General features: G+C 35.6%; 1 protein-coding gene across 1 annotated transcript in view; it reads left to right on the forward strand.

The window, feature by feature from the left end:
* Nucleotides 1-14,073, forward strand: part of lrp1bb (low density lipoprotein receptor-related protein 1Bb) — a gene marked incomplete at its 5' end in the record, with an annotated part of 288,040 nt that extends 273,967 nt beyond the window's left edge. The window contains 11 exons of the mRNA XM_079427014.1: nt 674-799; nt 924-1,088; nt 2,625-2,786; nt 3,474-3,648; nt 5,077-5,181; nt 8,265-8,378; nt 9,200-9,276; nt 9,567-9,657; nt 9,952-10,102; nt 10,620-10,694; nt 11,239-14,073. Of these exons, the coding sequence (XP_079283140.1) occupies nt 674-799; nt 924-1,088; nt 2,625-2,786; nt 3,474-3,648; nt 5,077-5,181; nt 8,265-8,378; nt 9,200-9,276; nt 9,567-9,657; nt 9,952-10,102; nt 10,620-10,694; nt 11,239-11,379 (1,382 nt within the window). The 3' untranslated portion in view covers nt 11,380-14,073. The remainder of the gene's footprint in view (nt 1-673; nt 800-923; nt 1,089-2,624; nt 2,787-3,473; nt 3,649-5,076; nt 5,182-8,264; nt 8,379-9,199; nt 9,277-9,566; nt 9,658-9,951; nt 10,103-10,619; nt 10,695-11,238) is intronic.
* Between the last annotated feature and the right edge of the window lie 9,198 nt (nt 14,074-23,271).

Below are 23,271 nucleotides of genomic sequence, written 5' to 3' on the forward strand. Positions count from 1 at the left end.
AACACAGAATGGCTCGGTAAGGCCGCTAACACTAGGGGAGTGATAAACGCAATACAATACTGGACAGAGAGGAAGAGGAAGTCCATGGTTTATGTAGGGTGTGTGATCAGTGCAATCAGCTGTGTGTGTCGTCAGTGCAATGGATGATGGGAATTGTAGTCTGAGGTGGCGTGCAACAGTTAGTGTGGTGAATGGGTGACCTGTGGTGGTGAGTTAACGGAAGTTCATAGACCAGATTCATGACAATACATATATTTCATTTTTTTTTTCTTTTTATTTTGTAGGGAAGGTTTTCAACTCTGCTAATACAATTTATAACCAAATTTATTTATTTTCTTTCTGTATATTACTTCATAATTTCTTAAATAATTTCACAATTAAATGGACAACATTTATGAAATTACCAGACTGGATATAAATGTTGCATAAATTTCTCAAATTGTTTTAATATAATTAAATATTATTATTATTATTATTATTATTATTATTAATTAAATATATTATATTATATATAAAATAATATTGTCCACAATGATATTAAATAATATTTATATAATTAATTATGGTGAATATTATTATTAATTATTAATTCTAATGATTATAAATTGAAGTTTATCTAAATGTCATTGTATATTCCAAATTCAATTTATGCTTTATCTGTTTTGAAATTCAGTGGCCAATGCCTGTGCGCGGATGACCTGCGATTTTATGTGCTTGCTCAATCCAACCGGGGCCAGCTGCACCTGTCCAGAGGGGAAGACCTTGGTCAATGGCTCTTGTATTGACCCCATTGTCTCAGGTCTGAAGCCTCACTTTACTGTAGGGCTGCTCTCTTTTTTCATGGTTTTGGGGGTACAAAAGTACATGAAGATTCAATTAAAAAATATATATATTTTCAGTCAATTTGTTTCAATATTGTAAAGGTGAGTTGTGTCGACCTGCCTGTGAGAATGGAGGACGTTGCATGGCCAATGAAAAAGGAGACTGGCGCTGTTACTGCTGGCCTAATTTCTCTGGGGAACGTTGTGAAGTCAACCACTGTACAGATTACTGCTTAAACGGAGGCACGTGCACTGGCTCACCTCTTGGTAAGAAACTCTCAAACAGCTTTGTGTAGATTTCAATACATGATTGAAATCTTTGCCTCAGTCTGATTAATGAAGTATTTGAAATGTTCTTATAATCAGTACTTGCGATCAAATTACATGCATTCTGCATGCAACTACTGTGAAATGTTGAGTGCCCGGCAGTTTGATTAGGAGTTCTTCTAAATTAATATTTTAAAGACATCTGTTAACAAAGCTGAGTGGCAGTGTGTGTGCTAGTAATAACGGTTATAATCTAAAATGATTCAAGGCAGCATATGGACTCTTGGATTGTATGCTAATGTGCAATTGATCTGTTTTAATAAAGAATTCATTTGAAATTGAACACTTTGGTCCCAAATGTAGAAACTTACAAAAGGATTTCTGATGACAAAATCAGTTGAGTGTTTGTATCTGCACCTCAATTAAAATTAGTCAAGAGTGTCATATTACAGCTTCATCTATCATAATCAATCATCTGACTGATGAAGCATGTAAGAAAGCAATTATTCTTAACATCAGAATCCTCTGAAGTTTGATACATTTCATCATTTTCTCTGGTGGTTTGTTAATGGTCGAGTGGGGTGCAGTGTTATTAAAAAGCGTATAGTTACTGAGTGAAAGCTTTGCTTATAAGTAGAACTATATATTTTATTGAGGTCATATCATGAGGGAGGCATATTATAAAAACTCAACACCATTTATTGAATCTAAACAAAAACAACTCATTTCACCTCAGATTTTTAATGTATAGTGATTACATTTAAACACACGCACTACAATGCGGCATGTGGCTCTACTTTTAAAGGATCTCAATGCTGTTTATTTTTAACTATTTTATATTTAACTATATAATTCTAATGTAGAATAGAATAGAATAGAATAGAATAGAATAGAATAGAATAGAATAGAATAGAATAGAGCCATGTCCTACCTTGATTTGTCATTCTTCATTTAAGTGTTTGTCAATTATTATTTCCATTTCCCAGATTGTTATGGTCACACAGGATTGTTTACACATTAAACCTGTGGCCACAGTAAAAAAGTGTAGTTCTTGCAACAAGAAATCATTATCTTAAGAAAAAAAATGTAATTCCCTGAGCATGGTTTCAAGAGTAATATGTCACGGCCTTAACATGCAATTACATTCCCACAAGTTCATGTTATGGCCAACATAATGTCCCTTCCTGTCATAATTATATGACTCCATTTGTTTACATAGTGTTTTCTGGTTTTGTTTTGTTTTTTAGTCAGGCCACTTTTACACTAAACCTTTTGGTTCAAGTTTGTACTGCAGAACGTGGTTCATTTGGTTGGTATTAGATCTATTTTCAGACAGCTTTACATCAGGTGTCAATTTATGGTTCTTGTAGACTCAAGTTTAGCTCAAAGTATAAATTGCTTCCTGTAAAATCATAGCATTGCTCATGGCCAGCTTTTGCCAACAGCTCACATTCTCTCAACTGTTGGTGCTAAAACCAAAAGGACAAAACATGAATAAAACGCTCACATGGATGCATCTGTGTGCTCCGATCTTAGGGAAACCTACTTGCCGCTGCGTGACAGGCTTCACTGGCCCTAACTGTGAGAGACGGGTCTGTGATAATCACTGTCTGAATGGAGGCACGTGTGACGTAAGCCCTGGAAACCAGCCAGTGTGTCGCTGCTTGGCAGAGTACACGGGTGACCGCTGTCTTTATCGTAAGTATTGTAAGAGATTGCTTGTACCCAGCAGAAATGGTCAGCAACTGCATTTTAATTCAATAGGTCTGTGATTCTCTTGGCAGGTAATTACATCTACCGCTGTGCCCTTTTAATTCCGTATCATCATAATCCATATTGCCTGTTCAAATCTTTCAAGCACCGAGAGGAATAGAAAAAAAAATGTGGAGAAAATGATACAATCTCCTGAGAGGGCTTGTTGTGGTTTTTACATAGAAGACCAGTCACTAAATTGTGGTTAATGGAAGAATTGTTGAGTTTTCTCTCCACAGCTGGCAAAAGCAACATAAAAGGCCAAATGAAAGCAAATATTGTATTTGACTCGAAAGGGCATATGCTAGTATTTGAACGATCTGTGCCCAAAGAGGTTTGCTAAATGCTGCTGTAACAACCTTGAGGTGTTTCTGTGCTTTGCTGATAAAATATTTGTGGTTATAAGTCTTTGGTATTATAATTTGTTGGAAAACAATTTAATCTGTGCACCCGTAATGCATTTTCAGTGCTGTGCACCCAAGGGGTGACACATTTTCATCTTCGTACCAGTAGATATTTGATGCGGATAATTAAGTCTCATTAAAGCTTTGTAAAATTCTAATTAAACTTGAGCATAATATGAAAGAAATGTGCCCTCATATCTTAATTAAGGACATATCTTTTCCCTGACAGACATCTGTCATCACCACTGCGTCCATTCCCAGGCTTGCACACTGTCCAGTTCCGGACACGTTGAATGCGTGTGCCCGCCTCGCTATGAAGGCATCAAGTGTGACGTCGACAAGTGCCTGCGGTGCCATGGAGCACCATGTATCATTAATGGAGATACAGGAGATGTGGCTTGCAAGTTAGTTGTTTTTTAATATCTATAATTTATTTGTATTTAATCAAAAAATATAGTGAAAACAGTAATAATGTGAAATATAATTATTACAGTTTAAAATAATTGTTTATTCTTTTAATATTACAAACCTGTTTGAATTCAGTCATTATTTTAACGTTAAGTTTGGTGATTGTATTGACACAGGCATCATTCCTCATCTGGAGCAATTCTGCTAGTATTTCTGCACATTCAGCGAAATATAACTCTATTCAGGATAATAAAGTTCCAACAACTGCGGTGAGATTAAAGTAGAGGTCTGCATTCCCGCGGCTCTCCCGCGGTATCCGACCAGATTTCTTGCAACGCGGGATTAAATTCCAGAATATAACGTGGCAGCGGTCAGTAACTCTGGTGCAGTTTGAACGGGAGCGGGCGGTCTAACAATATCCCTTTCCCGACATCCTTTCAGAACTGCATATCTGTGCTTTATTTAAGCACCGGTACAGCCTGCACGTGCTGCAGGCATTAGCCAGTGCTTTGTTTTATTTGCGAGGTCTGTGCGCAGCATGTGCATAAGGATGCTCAGAGCAGGCTGTACCGGTGGTGAATATACGGCCCGCAGACAGAACAGGCAGGTTGTTGATGAGTGACAGAGCAGAATAAAGATGGAGCAAAGTGTGGATATGCTTTCCTTGAAGAAAGTTCAACTCTGTTTTGTTTATATATTTCTTAGCCTGTAATTTTAAATGACAGGTGTCGAATTTATTTATTTAGCCTATTTATTTTTCTTCTGCGACACTTTTCCTAGGCTACTGTGTTTACTGTGTTTAAACGAATTTAGTATTTTGACAAGACGAATAAAATTATAGGCTAAAAGGCCATTTTTGTACAACCTACCCCCTCTGCGACATTTGTTCCTATTGTGTTGTAAAAGTTAAACGAATTGTAGCCTGACAGGACGAATAAAAATAAGGAATACAGTTTTTGTACATATTTATTTTCACTGACACTTTTGTTTCCTACTGTGTTGGCAGCAAAATGTTAAACGAATAACATTTTAAAAGAGTCAATAAAAGACTCTTGACAAGACTAATAACAAATACATAAATTTTGTGCAGTCTACACTTTTTTTATTTGTTAGCCTATCTCTCTTTCTTTCAGTAGAGGAAATTTAAATGTGTGATTCTGGAAACGAGATCTAAATTTAAAGAAAATTATTCAAAGCGGACAGCGGGTGAACAAAGAGTGAATATATCGCGGGTGCGGGATATAACCTCGCGGGAGCGGGACTTAAAAAAACAGTCCCGCACAGACCTCTACATTAAAGCAGTTTATAATGATACAAAGCCTAATTTATAGAATTTACTATTTATTAAGTTCACAGTGAAATGACTCCTCGGTTTATACAACAATCCCATTTTTAGCTTTTCCTATTTGTTGTCCTTCTGCCAGCTGTACCAGTGGTCGAATCGCCTCCAGCTGCCAGTTGTGTGACGGCTACTGCTATAACGGAGGGACCTGTCATCTAGACCCCGACACCAGCCTACCCTTCTGCCAGTAAGAATGACTAAGTGCCTCCTTTTGTCCACATTCCAATTCTCAGCTATTAGACCCACACAGCGCATAAGAATGGAAGTCTTACCATTCATTTAGAAAAGTTGTACAGATGTCAGAGACTCGTAAATTTCCCATCAATGGGGCCCAAAATTACATCAGTGGGCTCTACACTGGCACTGTTTGACAGACTTAAAAAGCACAGAGGAATAATTAGGCCAAGCTCTTGTGTGCCTAAAAGCCTACATTTTGGTTAAATTACATCAAGCCTCAAAGCTGTTTTTTATTTTATTTTTAGAGGCAGAATTTTTTTCTAATATCTGAAATAAATCTTACATGCTCACAAAGGCTGCATTTATTTGATCAAAAATACAGTAAAACAGTAATATTGACATATTATTTTAATATAAACTTTTCTATTTTAATGTAAATAGAAATGCAATGTATTCCTTCACATTATCACTCACAAATCATTCTGGTATTGAGTTGATGCTCAAGTAACAGCTCTTATTAATTATTTATCTTTGATGAATAGAAAGATGAATAGAATTTATTTGAAATAGTAAAGACAATATAAATGATACAAAACCTAATTTATAGAATGTGTTATTTATTAAGTTCACATTGTCCACACTATATAATTGTGTGTCGTTTTTTTAAATCAGTGATCACTAATGAAATACTAAATATATAGCTGAACTTACTGAATGAATAAGTCTGTTGATTCACGTCACAAATCACGTAAAAGGTCCTCTATGTGTGGGACGTTTGATCAATACTGTAAAATCATGAATGTTTTTTGAGCTGTCATCTCTGGACATGAAATTTTGTTGTCAGGTGCAGCAGTTTATTTATTTCTTTTACACACGTTGATAAAGAAGAGGTTAGCCTCACACTATGCCGGACATGCTGACAGGATGTCCACCCTGTGGACTTGTGTATATTGGGACGCCATTCTGAGAACAGCTGGAGTCCTGCTTTGTTTGGTTTGGCCGGCAGGAATGGATACATTTAGAAACCCTGACGATTTGTTTTATCAAGAACAAATTCACTTTTCCATTGCAAGATCAGGAACAGGTGAAGGCAGGGGCCCTTGCAGAGTACCATGTGTTTAGAGGTAGTAAGGCAACGAAGCTGTCAGATATGATCAGTAGGAAAAAAAATGGTTATGTGTATAGTAATACTTTAGTTATTTATTAATATGTTTGTTTATTTATCACAATACAATATATTCAGTTGCTGAATTCCGAATTACTTCGGAATTCAGGAAATCAATTATTAACATCAAGTAAGGCCTGAAAAGCAGTGATTTGCAGTGTTTCTTTTAGCATATAATATACGCTGAATAAGCCGCAGCCTAATGCAAAACTAAATCACTCCCATTGTAATCAATGAGTTGCAAATTGAGTGTGGGAGGTTATGCACACCAGTGCACTCATAATTTTCCACAATAATTTTTAATTGCAAATGGCGGTGAAATGCACATACTGTTAAACCCTGCTTTCAAATCTCTGTGGATCATAAGGTCCTGTTTTCTTGATTTGCTATTATTGTGTTAACGGTTCGAGAGACATGATTGTTAATGATTTCCCTTACAATTTGCACCTCCTGATCATCTTGTCCTATGCAAGATATTTACAGTTATCAATCTTTTCCTTCCCATCGGGCTTTATTAGCTGTAAACACAGATTGTGACAGAAGGCATGTATAACAGATGCTTTCTGAAGCGTGGTGGTTAGCAAGCATTAAATTATCACTAGTTTTATTTAGTCTCCAAACTTAAACAGGTTGCAAATGGTTGTTTTGAAAATCGTGAAATGTTCTGTGCCGTTTAGATGGCGTTTGTGGCAATGGCTGGCATAATCGAGAGACTGGAATTAGTTTCTATGCAAATTGTCTCTCAAGGTTTTCTTGTTGTGAGGTTCCTATAATGCGTTTCATTCACTGGCTCTGAGTCACAGGAAATGTATGGAATGATGGATCTGTATCTGGAAAGAAGTCATGATAGTTGATCTGAATATAATGTAAATAAATTCCTTATCAAAGCCTCAAGTCATATATTCTTGGAAAGGCAAAGTTCTTTCCTTCAAAGCACACCTATTTACCTTTAAAGAAGTCAAGGAGGAAACAGCAAAGCATGTTTCAACACAGAATATTCTCCAGAATGCAAACAGATCACCACTTAAGTTGTCTGCCAATAATTTCTTAAAAAATGATATATAATTACATATAAATTATATTATTTTATGTCAAGAGTCGCAAAGTATAGGAAATCATTAACATCAGCATTTCTCTCTACTGATTTATTGGGGTCTACACACTACACTGAACAAAACAGCTTTATTTTGAAGACTAGTTTGATATTCCTTTCTTTTACAAGGTATTGTTTCTGCCAACACATTTCCAATTGTATCACTGTCCTCGCTAGATATCTGCGATTTAACTCATCTGTCGGCATCAAAACCTGAGACTGGCTCAGGCGCAGGTTCACTTCTCTATCGATCTTCTTTGGCTCACTCTCCATTCCAGTGAAATCATCAAATAAAATGCAACTGGGTGTGTTATACATACTCTGGCAGCTTGGATTGTTTTATTTAAAAAAAAGCAGGAGACAACAAGGTTTTATTCTGCAGCCCCATGATTTGAAAACCATTAGGGGTTATGAAAAATCTGGAATGATCAGGGAGTTTTGAGTCATTTTTCTTCTAAAATATTTAATCTGCTAGACCTTGCTCATATGTAGAGAAAATGTGATAATATCATTCTGTCTATTAAAAGTCTTTCAGACATACAAAATAAACTGAAACCCACCCTGCAATCTTTGTAAAATGATTTCTAAAACCAAAACTTTTACAGTAAACATGAACAGATCATTGGAAAGTCATGGAAATTCATCTGTGAAAAGTGTGGAAACCCTGAATCGTAGAACCCCTGGCTTGAATATTTTTGAAATGCATATTGCTCATTTAATTTCATGGTTATAAAACAGACACTTGCTGCTGCTCTACAGATCATGCACATTTCTTCCCAGTTCTTCACTCTAATTTCATTTCTTACTGTGCCCACCTGACTGCGATGTCTTGCAGCTGCACGGCAGGGTTCAAGAACCAGCGTTGCGATGAGCTGGCCAATCCCTGCGATTACTACTGTCAGAATGAAGGAATATGCACAATAACTGCCCTTAACAAACCTCGATGCAAGTAGGTCCCACTGTTCACCTGATTCAGATGCCTCATCTCCACCAGACTCCATCCATCCAGTTGATTTACCCTACCCACTTCCCCACTGTCCACTTCCTATGATCCTACAGCACCATCCTGGAGAACACACATCCCATACTGTGCAAACTCTCCACACATTTAGGATCCTCTGTATTTATTTGGGATCTGTGTACTTTTAGTCTGTTTTATTTGTCTAACATCCTGTACAGTCTCAGCTTAGGGAGGAATTAATATACAGTCCAATAATTAAAAAATGTGTCCACACTGTAAAATTGTGTATTGATTTAGTGTGAATGATCCAGTCCTCACCCTCATATCATCCGCTGATAAACAAGCATCAAACATCTGTTTAATCATAAACATGACCCCCACTGGACCGTTTCCAATTACAAATAAGATGATTCATGACTTTCTTTCTGCTTTACTGCTCACCATCTAATGAGTGTTTTCAGTTTGTTTGCATGTTTGCCTACACTTAAAGTGATAGTACACCCAAAGTTGAATATATATATAATAAATATATATACACTGGATTTATGTGCTCAAAAATGCAGTAAAAACTAATATTGTGAAATAGTTTTCACAATTATATATTTAATATAATTTCAGAATTATATAATTAAGGCTTTGTGTGCGTAAATGAGGACAGAGTTGTATTATTGGGTGAACTATTCCTTTAAGTAGAATTTAGGCCTGTGTCTGTTTAAACCGAAAAACTGTTTTTAATTTGAAACTGTCAGCCGTTTGTTCTCTTTTCTGACTTGCCTATTGTTTGTTTTGACTCTGTTGTTTTAAATCAGATGCTCAGCTAATTGGTCGGGGACGCAGTGTGAGAGGCCGGCCCCCAAGAGCAGCCGCTCCGATAACACAGCTGGAGGTGAGCAATGAAGAGAGCTTCCACGCTTTATAAAGAGCTCTCCTCTACTAATTCAATAAGGATTCGGTCCTTGAATTATTAAAATGAAAAGATCCGTTATTTCATCAGTCAAACGACACATCTGAATATACATCTGGGCTTCGTGTTAAATATTGGTTTAATATCTTTTCAGCTGCAGTAGTGTTTATTTAATTTTGCTTTGATGGAGTATCTAATAATTTCCTGTTCCACCTGCATAGACACCTGGGGAAATATACTTAATAGTGGCTTTTGCTTCTTGTGTGAAACAGGAAGGATAGCTATCATTGTGCCATTGGTCCTGCTGGTCATTTTGATTACTACGGTGGTTACAGGTGTCTGCATCTGCAGAAGACGACAAAGGTACTTTTGTGCAATACATTTAATTATTTATTTCAAATAATGATGAAAGTATTAAATAAAATATTAAATGTTGGTTATACATGCATACAGACCAATGCATTTTTTTTCTGTTGCATCGCGCCTTGCTGTTTTTCTTAGCCTGATATGCCTTTGAGTGTCGTTGTAATCATGTCAATTTGACAGACTTAGTAATAAGCTACTTTTTTATTTTGAATGCATGTTCAAAAATGCACAGCCATAAAAACAAACAGTCTCCAGACATCTGCAGCTGTTTCAAGTGCTTCTCTGTCGCAGGGGGAAACATGTACAACGGCAGCCCGTAACTAATGGAGGCATTAATGTGGAGATAGGCAATCCATCCTACAACATGTATGAGGTGGACCATGACAACCACGCAGATGCCGGAAGCCTTCTCAAACCAAATTTCACACTTGATCCCCAAAAGGTTTGTGGTTGGCATTTTTTTAACACCCTTAATACAAGAAATCTCTGAAGTTGATGATGTAGATCTATAAATATCAATGTGGTAGATCCAGAAAGAATGTTTCTGTTCTCTCCTGTAAAATATCTGTTGAATAAATGACAAGTGTAAATATGTAATATTAACTAGAGCTTTACATCAGGGCTTTTATCTTTTGCCTGCATCCTCCCTCCCAATGAAGAATATTCACTGCTCCTGAGATTCACTTTTACCTTGAGAATTTCCCTCATTAAAGCTGCAAACATTATATTTTTTTTACCCTTGCACAGAAATAACTCTGACATCTGTTTCTAAAGTCTAATGCCTCTTAAAAGCAATGCTATATTGCCAATAACAATACTGCTTTGTCCTGACTGTTTGTTTCATGCTATGAACATGTTTGTCTAAATTTGTCTTAATAGCAGCGTTTACGTAGATGTTGTTTAGTGACAATGACATTCTAAATGTCGACTGCATGCTGGGGCAACTGTGTGTGTTCCAGGGCTGGTGTGTAAAATCCAGTGACCCTTGCACGCTGAATATTCACTCTGTCCCTAAGGAAGTAATACCTGGACAGGTGAACACCTTGGGCTCCTTTGTCTCAATTATTTGACTTGAGTATCACACAGTCAATCTAATTGACTTTTTGCATGCATGTGCTGTATGCAATTTGCATGTGTCGCTGTGATAGTATTTGCATGGCTTTATGGCTCAACTTGTGCCGGTTTTGTTACGTTTCTCGTTTTTAGCGGTTGATTTATGCAGGTGGTGAGGTTGATGTGATTGTGAGTGACAGTTATAAAATATGTATCATTCTTTGCTGACATCAGCATGTCACTATAAGCATGATTAAATATGATTTTCAAAGAACCAATCCAAATGATGCTACAGAAACCACATTCGACTCTGGCTGCAGTGGAAGCAACTCCTTGAACCAACTTTGTAAAATCCTGCACAAGTTGTTTACAATTTATTTCATTTTTGTAGCATTATTTAATTAATTGCTATTCATAATAAAAGTGTTTTTTTATTCATGTATGTCTTCCTTTAATCTGAATTCTGCCATTTTTAAAGGGATGTCAATAAGAATGTCAATTTTCCACAATTTTCTCTCCGAACAGCCAATGAACTACTCCAATCCGATGTATGCGAAGATGTACCTCGATGGGCAGAATTGTCGCAAACCAGTCATCAACATTGATGAAAGGAGAGAGCTACTCCCAAAGAAACTTGAGGGGACGATTCGAGAAACCGCCGCATAGCCTGACTACACTTTATACTCTTTTTTACTTAAATGTACAAAATGTATAAAACGCAAGGAAAACAACAATTTTTCTATTTCCTATCAGGTTCCAGATATCTTGTTTATATTTGGTTTCTTGGCACCATCAGCATTGCACCTTCATATCTGTTGCGATATTTGGAGACATACTTGTCCATTTTTTTTTTTTTGCGTTTTTGTTGTGCTACACATGTGATACACAACTGCTCATTTGCACATTGTGGACAGTTAACAAAACTACAAGAGCAAAATCTTTGTTTTTTTTAATTGGTGTGTTCGTTTCTTTCCGAATTTTAAGTCTGTTGCCTTGGGGCTTCATGGCGGTTTTGTCTTTTTTTCTTTCTAGTGTTTACTTCACTGTGAAAGTTTTCATTTCCTTATAGTATTAACCTCATTTATCATATTTAGTTATGCTAGAGATGCCATATTTGTACCATTATAAGGGTTTTGTTAACATTTTCTTCTTTAGTTCCCCCCCTGCCGCTTTCTTCCACAACATAGGGCTACACAAGTCAACCGCTTGTCTGCAGTCAGTTCTCATTGAAGTACAGAGTTTATATCTATCCAGTGTTGTTTACTCTTGCTTCATGATGTGACTTTTTTTTCATTTCCACCACCCAGAAAAATGCTGCAGTTATAAACCATGTTTATGAACCCCAACCATGTGGCATGCTGGGATAGCTGGGCGCTGAATAGAAATATTGACCAAGTGCAGTCTGGTCTACGGCTTGAGGACATTCTTGCAGAGCTGATGTCAGTTTGATGGTCATTAAACTACAGTCTGGTAGTTTGAAAGAAGACTGTGGAAGAAAAAGCTACTTTTATGCTACTTTGCCTGCTTAAAGCTACATTTGAGCACAGCAATACAACTACACCGGCTTCATCGAGCTAATTAAAGCTGACAAAATTGACTTCATCACTGTTAGACAATAGACCTAGGACAAGATAGTATGTATAGGTCAAATATCGCTCTTGACATGTCATGGATACCGGAGAGAATCAAACTTACTGTTACATGGGAATTTTAGAGATTATGAATTAAATCACGTTACAGGTTACTTTCAGAAGGGACGCTACTAAGATACAACAGATTTTATAATTTTGTATTTGATTTATATGTCGTTTGGCTGCTTGTATTTTGGAAAAATGTATTAAATGTAAGTACTTTTTATATAAAAAGCAAATCAATATAAAATAAAGACATTTTATTTCCATTTCAAACAGGATTCCTGTTTCTATCTATACTTCACTTCTTCATTAAATTCTAGCTTTTGCTTTGAGTGACATTTCTTGCTTTGTACTTGGACAGGAGCGGCAGAAGCTGGACAGTTTGAGATGTGAATCAGTAAGTTGAAGTTGGGGGGTTCAGGTCTCAATGTTGGCAGCAGTGACGTCAGCAAGGATAATATTCACTCTTGCTAGCAGCGTTAACAACTAGAATTTGAAGCTATTTTAAAACTGCATGCAGAGACCGCAGTGAATGCATTTCCATGATACATCTTCTGGGTGGCCATTACAAAACCTCTCCGTGTCTAATTTATTCCGACATGCATGTGGCATTGATGATGCACATAATTCCTAAATCTTTTTGTATGGGATTGTGTTTAAGACAATAAGTCTTAAACTAGGGTGACATTATCAGGGTAAAAATCCTTTAAATCCTTTTAATGAGGTAACAAAGCCAATGCCAAATGAAGGCACGATTCCATGCTGAGTGCAAATCTCCTTCATTTCCTATTTCCCATGGGTACATTTCTTGAATCAGCAATGATTCTTGATCATTTCCATGGGTTTAATGTACTTCCCTTGAATACACCGTATGTGTGTTTTGGTGGTTAGTTTTTGTACCCAGAACAGAAATATTATATGGAGATGATTTAAAATCAAATATAAGACCTTGCATCTAACAATTTTTTAATGGCAACACTGATTACACTATGTATAGCATATTGCATAAATGACTATATGGTAAGATAAGGGAAACTGGCCACTGATGCATCAGACAATGTTATTATAAGAAATTAATTTGCTATATTAGTTGTTATAGCACAAAATGTAAAGTTATTCAAAGAGGCCAAGAATATTTACATATTTAACTGATCAGATTTTAACTGAAGATGTGTCATAATAGCACCACTATAAATGCAAATTGAATGATTTCACTCAATTAGCCTGTAGGTTTTAATTTAAAGCAAAGACGTCTAAAATGTGCATCTAATTCATGGAAATACTGAAAAATAGCCCTGTGAATTACAATAGGCATTAAATTAATACAAAAATATGTCTAGTAACATAAGTCACTTGGGACCTTCAATTCATCTAACCCCAAAAGTCTAATTTTATATTTTCACTTTACATTAAAGCTTAAATTTATTCCACAATTTTACAAACCATCCATCCACCTACCTGAAATTAAATCAGTTCAACAATTTTTCAGCCATTCACAATTAACATATCCATGCTTTCAGTTTTTAGGTTTATATCGTTGCTTGTTTTGCATTTAATTTCAAAATCAAGGATATAAAATGAGTTTGTCCTCCAGGAAGAGCTTCCGCTCTTCTGGGACATTTTCCATGAGATGGCTCACATTTGCTGTTCCAATTCATCCCAAAGCTGTTCAGGTGAAGGCCAGTCAAGTCCGTCCACACCAGAAAACATCCTCCCCAAACTTTTAAAGATACTGGATGAAGATAAAAAAAAATTGAATTAAAAAAGAAGAAAAAAGCATCATTATATCTCTGATGTGTATGCTTTATCATCTTTGTGTGGGCTGTATAATACATTTTTCATGGTAGTTATATTCATGATAAAATGATTAATACTTGAATTTCTAAGAAATGTTTCTTGTGATATCGAACTTGATGAAAGAGAACTATGGTGTCATACTTTATCTCCTCGTCGTTATGATAAAAGCTCGCTAATGACGATATCAAGTGAAGCCTGCCATCGATTTCTTAATGGAGCTGGCTGGTTTTATTCATAGGACAAAATTCGGCATTGGTGTAATAAAAGTAAGCCGGAATCCAAGTATTCATTATGGCAATCAATAATGGGAGGAAGAGACATGGTAACAATGAAGAGCATTCTGCACACTGGCACACAGATTTATGTTTCTCATTTAACAACTCTGCTATATTCATGTTGACCCATCAATTGTGCTTATCTGAAATAACCGAGACACAATTCATCTGGATAGAGGCAAAGTGCAAATAGATATTTCCATTTTCATTGTCATAGACAGTGAAAAAGGTAAATCACATTTCAAATTCATGGTTTGTTATTCTTGAGTTAAACAACAAGTAAGACGTCTAGATTGACTTGCATTGCTTGTATGATGAAAATGTTTTAGCAGTTCGGCTTTAGAGACTCCTGATGGCAACTGAAATATGATGTCTATTGTTTAGTGGCACTAGTTAATATCTCTGTAACATGCGTGCTTTTGCATGCATTATTCAGGTACGTCTGAACGTTATCTTGGGAAATGTAGAGAAGGATCGAAACCATTCATAATAAGAGCATGTGTCTGCAGTATTATTCAGTTTCATCTCCTGTTCTTTATTTCGAAGAAAGATTTGACTTCCACTTCCAAGCCTTACATACATTTCACTGTATAGTGCTAGTACAGGACAGGCATTTCAAAGATTTATGGTTTACATGTCCCTTTCATACGTTTTTTAACAGCGGAAACCCATGTCAAAAATAATATTTCATTAAAAGTCATGAATATGAGGGTCAATAAGTGTAAAGTTTCCAAAAACAATGAAAAATATCTACCCTTAAGCCTGAAGTAAATATATACACTACTGTTCAAAATATTGTGGTCGGTAAGATTTTAAACATTTTTTGAAAGTCTCTCATCCTCTCCAAGGCTGCATTTGTTTGATCAAATATACAGTAAAAACAGTAATATTGTGAACTATTATTACAATTTAAAATAACTGTTTCTTATGGAAGCCTGTTTCTGCCACTGAATAAAAATAAAAGATAATTTCGACTTTTCATTTTACAATTCAGATTTTTTTTCTCAGAGCTCTTAATTCAAAATTATGGGATATAAACTCCCAATTCTGATATTTTTCTTGCAATTGCAATTTTATATTTCACAACTTTCACAATTTTCCAACTTTTGTCTCACAATTCTGATTTTTTTCTCTGAATTGTGAGATATAAATATATTATTGTAAGTTTATCTTAACTTTATGACTTTATTTCTCAGAATTGCATGTTTATATCTCTCAATTTTGACAAGCGACTTCAAGTTTATGTAAAACAATACTGAGAAAAAAAAAAGTCAAAATTATGAGTTTCTATCATAATTGTGAGAAAAAAAGTTGCAATTTCCTAGTTTTATTTTTTTTTTCAGTGGAGGAAACGGGCTTCCATTGTTTCCTATTATAAAATATTTGGAAATGTAATTTATACCTGTGATGACAAAGCTGAATTTTCCATAGCCATTACTCCAAAAGTTCAAAAGACTTGCCATGTTTTTACTTATGCTATATATACAAGTTCTTATGCTCATTATATATGTTATATTAAAATAAATATTCCTTCCATATAAGTCCTTCAAAGCTTGCAGACATTTGAGCAATCACTGTCCCAATACCAATATGAGTTCAAAAGCCACCTTTGATTGCACAACAAGGTCACTTTGTGAAGTCTTACAGCTGAAACAGCAGATCGGGTCAAACCTTCTCTCATAGAGACTAAAGTGCTGACCTTCATTGTTGTCAGAACTCTTTGGCTAAAATGACTACAAACTACAACCACCTCTTCAGTGTTTCATATATTGAGTCTCTGTAGGAGATCGGTTATAAAGTAACCCCATTTCCGAATGGAACTGAAAGGTGTAGTTTGTCGTAAGCTAAATGTAGCCCAACACCAAGCTAGCATCAACCCTCCTGTACAATAAAACATGCTGGTTTGAAACTGGAAAGTATATCAGTAGCACTTATTGGCCAAACCACTCCAGCATTAAAAAATAAATAAATAAATAAAAATATCTGCCTTATAATCCACACATCAGATTTAAATGTATTTAGTTTTCATTTCTGTAGTTTATTTGGATATGCAGATTATTCTTTTCAACAAAGCATGTAAGAGCTATGACAGACACATAGCCTATAGGCAGTAATGGGACGTGTTTCTGTGAAAGGGATTTCCTTTAAGGAGCTGTGTCATCTCCCTCACTCCAGGCAGTAAGATAAAACAGCAGGGGAGATGATAGGCAAGACTCAGTCAAACATCTCTATTCTGAAGATCAGCACTTCAAAGACTGATGTCACTTAAAATTCAGGACCTGCTTTCTATACATGAAACCTCCTTTTTTGTGACATTTTTTCTGTTTTTTTATTTTTATTTTTTAGCCAAAATGTCACTCTGGTGAACTCGTTTGCTCACATAAAAGTGAGAATTCTGTCATCGTTTACTCACCCTTATGTCATTCAAAACCTGTGATTATTCTGAGACATATAATAGCTTTCTGTGAGGAACAGACTGAATTGAACTCATTAATCCACCATAGCTCTCAAATTGAACATAATGTAAGTTAGTCACAAATGACCATGAGACACATGAGAATGAAACCTTCACAATGCTTCTTGAAGCATAATGTTTGAAAATGCACATGTGTGAATGTTGACACCTACACAGTCAGTCTGTTTGACACATAAAGCTTTCATTCCGCTTCAGAAAACTTTAATTCTCGAACACATGCCATATGAACTACAGTTTTAATGCAATACTTTTGCTAATTTGAAGCACATAAAATGGCACGTTGCTCTCAGGAAAACGTGCCTCTCTAAAAAATTCCAACAACTTTGATTCCTTGTCATACAAATTATAGTGGCAAATTATCAAGTAATGAAAAAAAAATCCTTGCATAATATTATATTATGACCTTTTACCATGATTTCTAAACTAATAGACTACATCTTGATGTTGGCCTTACATAACCAGCTCCAAATGGATCCTATTTGAGTAAACTAATGTAGTAAACTTGCTCGATGGCTCACCTGGTACAGTATTGCACTTATGGATACTTGGGTATGGGACCGTGAAACACCAATCACAAAGGAATTCAAAGAATTGTAGAAGCAAGCTAAAATAGCAAATAGTTTGTTTTTGTTAGTAAAATTGGTTACGTTGATTGTTGGTGTTATTTTCAAACATGATAGAGTGTTTTTGCACCACTCATCGGACACTTTATTTCTAAACTGCCGTGATACATCCAACAACCTACATAAACACTGCCAGGTTCACATTGATCTGTTTTCACATAAAACTGAACACACATTTAGTTCCATTATTTTAGTTCAAGAATTGCATCTGTTTAAAATGTATAATTGGCATGTACTGTAATTGATGTATGTGTGTGTGTGTGGTTTTGGGACCACCTTTTGCTATCATTTCTCACAGTAATCTGTGTTGCCTTCAAGAACAATTATTTCAAATACTGTAAAACTCAAATTGAACCACACGTCACTCTAAAAACAGATCTTTGTAACACTCCATGGAAATTGATGCACAGACTATTTTCTCCGCCGATAATTCCTGTGGACATTATAGAATGGAACATTTCACCTTTATCTGTATCAATAAATATAACAAGACCTTTTCACAACTGACAGTCATTTTCCTTTTTATTTTCAAAAGAGGTTTCGACTATATTCCATACATACACACGTCCAAACAGATATCATCTTTCCATCAATAGTGTGATCAGCAAAAGGACTGAATTAGGTTTTGTCGTATCCTTCTAAAATAGTCCTCTCTTTCTATTTAATGTCTGAATACTGTGAATTGTGGAAATGTGAATCTAACATAAAATTGGTCTTGACCTTCTTTTTTTTTTTTTATAGTGCCATTATGTAATGAATGGTGTACTGCAAATGTGTAAAAAAGAAATTAAAACAGATTATTACTGCTCAGAATTGTGATTTAATTTCCTTGCAATTGTTTAGATAATACATTTATAAAATGTTATTCTTAAACATTTGATAGCTGAAGCTTAATTGACCTGCCACTCTGTGCAATGCCTTAATATCAAATTATACGGTGGCCGAGAGAGCTCAACGCGCTGCAACTTCAGAAAACACATGCATATAGACAAAACACCAGCAAATCAAGAAAACATCTTCATCATTTTGACAACACATGCGCTGCAAATGCTCACAACACATGCAAATTGAGAAACGCTGCAAATCCTCACAACACATGCAAATTGAGAAACGCTGCAAATCCTCACAACACATGCAAATTGAGAAACGCTGCAAATCCTCACAACACATGCAAATTGAGAAACGCTGCAAATCCTCACAACACATGCAAATTGAGAAACGCTGCAAATCCTCACAACACATGCAAATTGAGAAACGCTGCAAATGCTCACAACACATGCAAATTCAGAAACGCTGCAAATGCTCACAACACATGCAAATTCAGAAACGCTGCAAATCCTCACAACATGCAGCGTTTCTCAATTTGCATGTGTTGTGAGCATTTGCAGCGTTTCTCAATTTGCATGTGATGTGAGGATTTGCAGCGTTTCTCAATTTGCATGTGTTGTGAGCATTTGCAGCGCATGTGTTGTCAAAATGATGAAGATGTTTTCTTGATTTGCTGGTGTTTTGTCTATTTGCATGTGTTTTCTGAAGTTGCAGCGCGTTGAGCTCTCTCGGCCACCGTAAAATTACAATTCTGAGAAAAGAAAAAGATAAAACTCACTGCTCTTAATATGTTAGTTTTTCGGTGCTGACAGCATACTGAAATAATTGCTTGAAAAACACTGCTTGCTTAATTTAGAAATATTTGGAAACACTTTAGAATAGGGAACACTTATTCAATATTAACTATGACTTTTCCCTCAGTAAATTCCTAATTTGCTTCTTATTAATAGTTAGTAAGGTAGTTGTTAAGTTTATGTATTGGGTAGGATTAGGGATGTAGAATAGAATGTAGAATAAGGCATTAATATGTGCTTAATTATGTAGAATAAGGCATTAATATGTGCTAAATTACTACTAATAAATGGCTAATATTAGCCATAATATATAATATAATACAACCTTAGTAATATGCATGCTAATAAGAAACTAGTTAAGAGACCCTAAAATAAAGTGTTACCAAATATTTTAATGCTTTATGCCATTGTCTTAATTTAATGTAATAATATTTACTTTAATATCAAACTTTACTCATTCTGTGAAGGATTGTGTTAAATAGCATTTAGATGCTTATTGAATATCAGTGTATTGATGTGATGTTTTACTGACATTGGCATCCAATACTGGCAAACCTAATCTAACATCCATTTGAGTCATCCAATATAACAATGCATGCTCAGATATCAGAATTACATTTCTCCCTTTCTGAGACAAATTGGATTCAAAATTGAGCTTTTATTGGCCATTTCGTTCTTTCACTTATACAGCAAGACAGCAGTGACTTTAAGAGGAAACATCATTAATCTTAGGGAATACTGGACACACTGTATGTGCCTGTGTCACTGATTAGCAAACTCATCTGTCTTTTCCCTGTCTGTGGCTTCACCTCCCACTGAATTTGATGGATCTTTCTCTTCCCCAGCAGTCCGGTGGAGCAGAATAGTCAGCGTGAGGCCCACCGTGTGAGGCCCAGATGGGAGAGGTGGAAACGATCACCTTAGACACAACGTTAGTCTTCTTTCAAAGAGATCTTTAAAAGCAGACTGAGGGCTTTACTTTGAACACTTGAAGTGATGGATTTATGACTGAAATACTGGAAAATGGAGCGAAAAATTATCTTGAAACCTCATTAAAATAAATGTGTGTTTATATTTGTATTGCATTGCGAAGTGGAAGCTAGCACGCTATAATTTCTGTAATTATATTTCACAAATGTGTGATTTATTTGCCAATATGACAATTAGCAAATATCATTCGTTTGAAATCTTAATTTGCCTCTGAAACTTCAGAACAGTTTCAAATAATCACTATTTGCTCAAAGGACAGATCTGAAAATGAATTATTTCCAGGGAAACATGCAGAAAATGGCATAATTTATTCATGAAGGATGACAATGAACCCAAACAGCCATGTGAATAATTGTGGAGCAATTCACAAATATCTTGAATTACAAGCAAAAATCTTCACTAATGACAAATTACAGATGCTTGCTGCTGCCAGCAAAGAGTAAAGACAGTCATAATCCAGCTCGCAGCTTGACAACAGAAAAAGAGAAAAGGAGGGCGAAAAACATGAAAGGGAGGTAGATTCAAAGGAATCCTGCTGGTTTCCAGGTTCAAGATGAGGATGAGTGATTTGAGTTCCCATCAGCAGAGACCTGAGCACACTGAGGGAAAATGCTAACCGTGTAGAACAGCAGCTTTCCCTGCTCATCTGACTCAACTCATCCTTGTCAAGGTGAAATGGTTGTTTGCAGGTGAAAAAAAAATAAAGGAAGGAAAGAACAGAAAAAGCCTGGAGGGGGCTCAGACTGCTATTCTCCTCTGACAATCATCGAAAGCTCTCCGTCAAGCTAATGGGACGCCAACATGAGTTTAGAGGAGAGCAATTAGTCTCTGTTAAAATGATCAAACAAACAGGGTGAACACCGAAGGAGGTGTTTTGGGTGTTTGGATTACACCAAAGGAAAATTACATTTTTAGTATAACCCAGCCACAAAATATATAACATATTATATAAATTTAATTCTATAGTTTATACAAATGTTTGGTCAAATGTTTGGAATAATTACAATTTTTCTTTCTTTTGTTTGTGTGTGCGTGTGTGTGTGTGTGCGTGCGTGCATGCGTGTGTGTGTGCATGTGTGTGAATGTTTTTGAATAGTCAAAATTATGGTGGCTGAGAGAGCTCAAAGCGCTGAAACTTCAGAAAACACATGCAAATAGAAAAAGCACCAGCAAATCAAGAAAACATCATCAGTTTGACGGCAGGTGGTGCAAATGCTCACAACACAAACAAATAAAGAAACACACTGCAAATGCTCACAACACAACCAAATAAATTTTATTTGCAGTGCGTTTCTTTGTTTGGTTGTGTTGTGAGCATTTGCAGTGTGTGCGTTGTAAAGTTGAGGAAGTTGTTTTCTTTATTTGCAGTGCGTTGAGCTCTCTCGGCCACTGTACAAAATACATTAAAAACAGTAATAATGTAAAATAGTATTACTATATATATATATATATACACATATATATATATATATATATATATATATATATATATATATATATATATATATATATATATATATATATATATATATATTTATATATATATACATTTATAATGTTAGTGACAATACAGATGTTTAGAATGTTACAAAAGTTGTCTGTCAAATAAATGCTATTATTTTTTTATTTATTTACTTACTCTCTATTCTAACTTTCTATTCATCAAGGAATCCTTAAAAATGTATGATGGGTTTTCAAATAAAATTACTAAGCATCAAAAACTGTTTCAACATTAATAAGATGAGCCATTATTAACTGAGCAAATCAACAAATAATTATAATTGTAATAATAGCTTTCCCCTGTATAATACTGTGTTGAGAGGTGCTGAAATCGCGTTTGGTCTCGTACTGTATCGCGTATCTTGTCAGTGTGTGCACTTGCTTGGCCATTTTTAGTTGATAAACAGGAAAGTGGGTCCAGCTTAATTGAAATGGTGATTTGTTGGATTGGTATAAAAAAGGTTATTATACCGCGGCAGGCGTCGTGTGAAGCCCTCTTAGTGTGAAGACCGAAGAGTGTAAAGACCATCAACTCTACCGTGCGACTCCACCGGGCAGGGTCACCGGCAAGGGATAGAAGTATCCCTTTTTATTTTAGTTTATTCATTTATATATTTATTATTGAAATGTTGTTATATGCATGTGTCAATTTTATTTAATTTCTTTATTTTCTGAAATATGTGGGTATATAGTATTTATAGAGTTGTAACTTTTAGTTTTTCATTACTTTTTCTTATTTGTAAGTCGCTTTGGACAAAAGCATCTGCTAAATGACAAAAGTAAAGTTAAGTAAGTAAAGTAATAGCTAGCTTTTATCTAGCCATGTCAATTGCATTGTTATATTGTGTTTTGCTGTTTTGTGGTTTAAAAAGAAAGAAAAAGAAAGAAAGAAAGAAAGAAAGAAAGAAAGAAAGAAAGAAAGAAAGAAAGAAAGGAGGGAGGGAGAGAGGAAAGAAAGAAAGAAAGAAAGAAAGAAAGAAAGAAAGAAAGAAAGAAAGAAAGAAAGAAAGAAAGAAAAAGAAACAAAAGTAAAATTGTAATAATATTTCACAATATTGCTGTTTTACTGTATGTGTAGCCTTGGAGGGCATAATACTTCTTTCAAAAAAAAAAAAAATAGTAGTTGACGTTATTTGTTTTGTTTTGTATTGTTTCTGATATTGGATGGCAACCTTAACATATCCAGCATAAATGTAAAAGACAAGCAGGTTTACACCGTTTACACAAGTGACCAGTTGTGTCTGGGGTGATACCATGTTTATTCAGCAGCAGCTAGAATGGGATTCACACTCAGTTAACAGATCGCTTCCATCTGACAGACTGCAGCTGGAGGGGCATCATCTCTTCACACTCCAGCGGCCTGACTCACAACAACATGCAAATAATATGCTTGTGTAATCAGCGCTTGATGTCATTTGTCTCCTCACCTGTTACAAATAATACCGAACTGTGAGCGCTGCGCTACAGTCTGAGAGATGCTACGGACTCAGACCATCTGTCGCTGATCGCATCGTTTCCAAGAGGATTTTTTCACAGGTTCATGAAGGTGCCATAAACAGTGACACATATTTTGAATGGTGATGATAGCTGTGTGTAAACATGCCTGTTTCATTAAATGTCTGATGTTCACTGTACTGTCCA

This window comes from Barbus barbus (genome assembly GCF_936440315.1).
Source record: "Barbus barbus genome assembly, chromosome: 10".
NCBI lineage: Eukaryota > Metazoa > Chordata > Actinopteri > Cypriniformes > Cyprinidae > Barbus > Barbus barbus.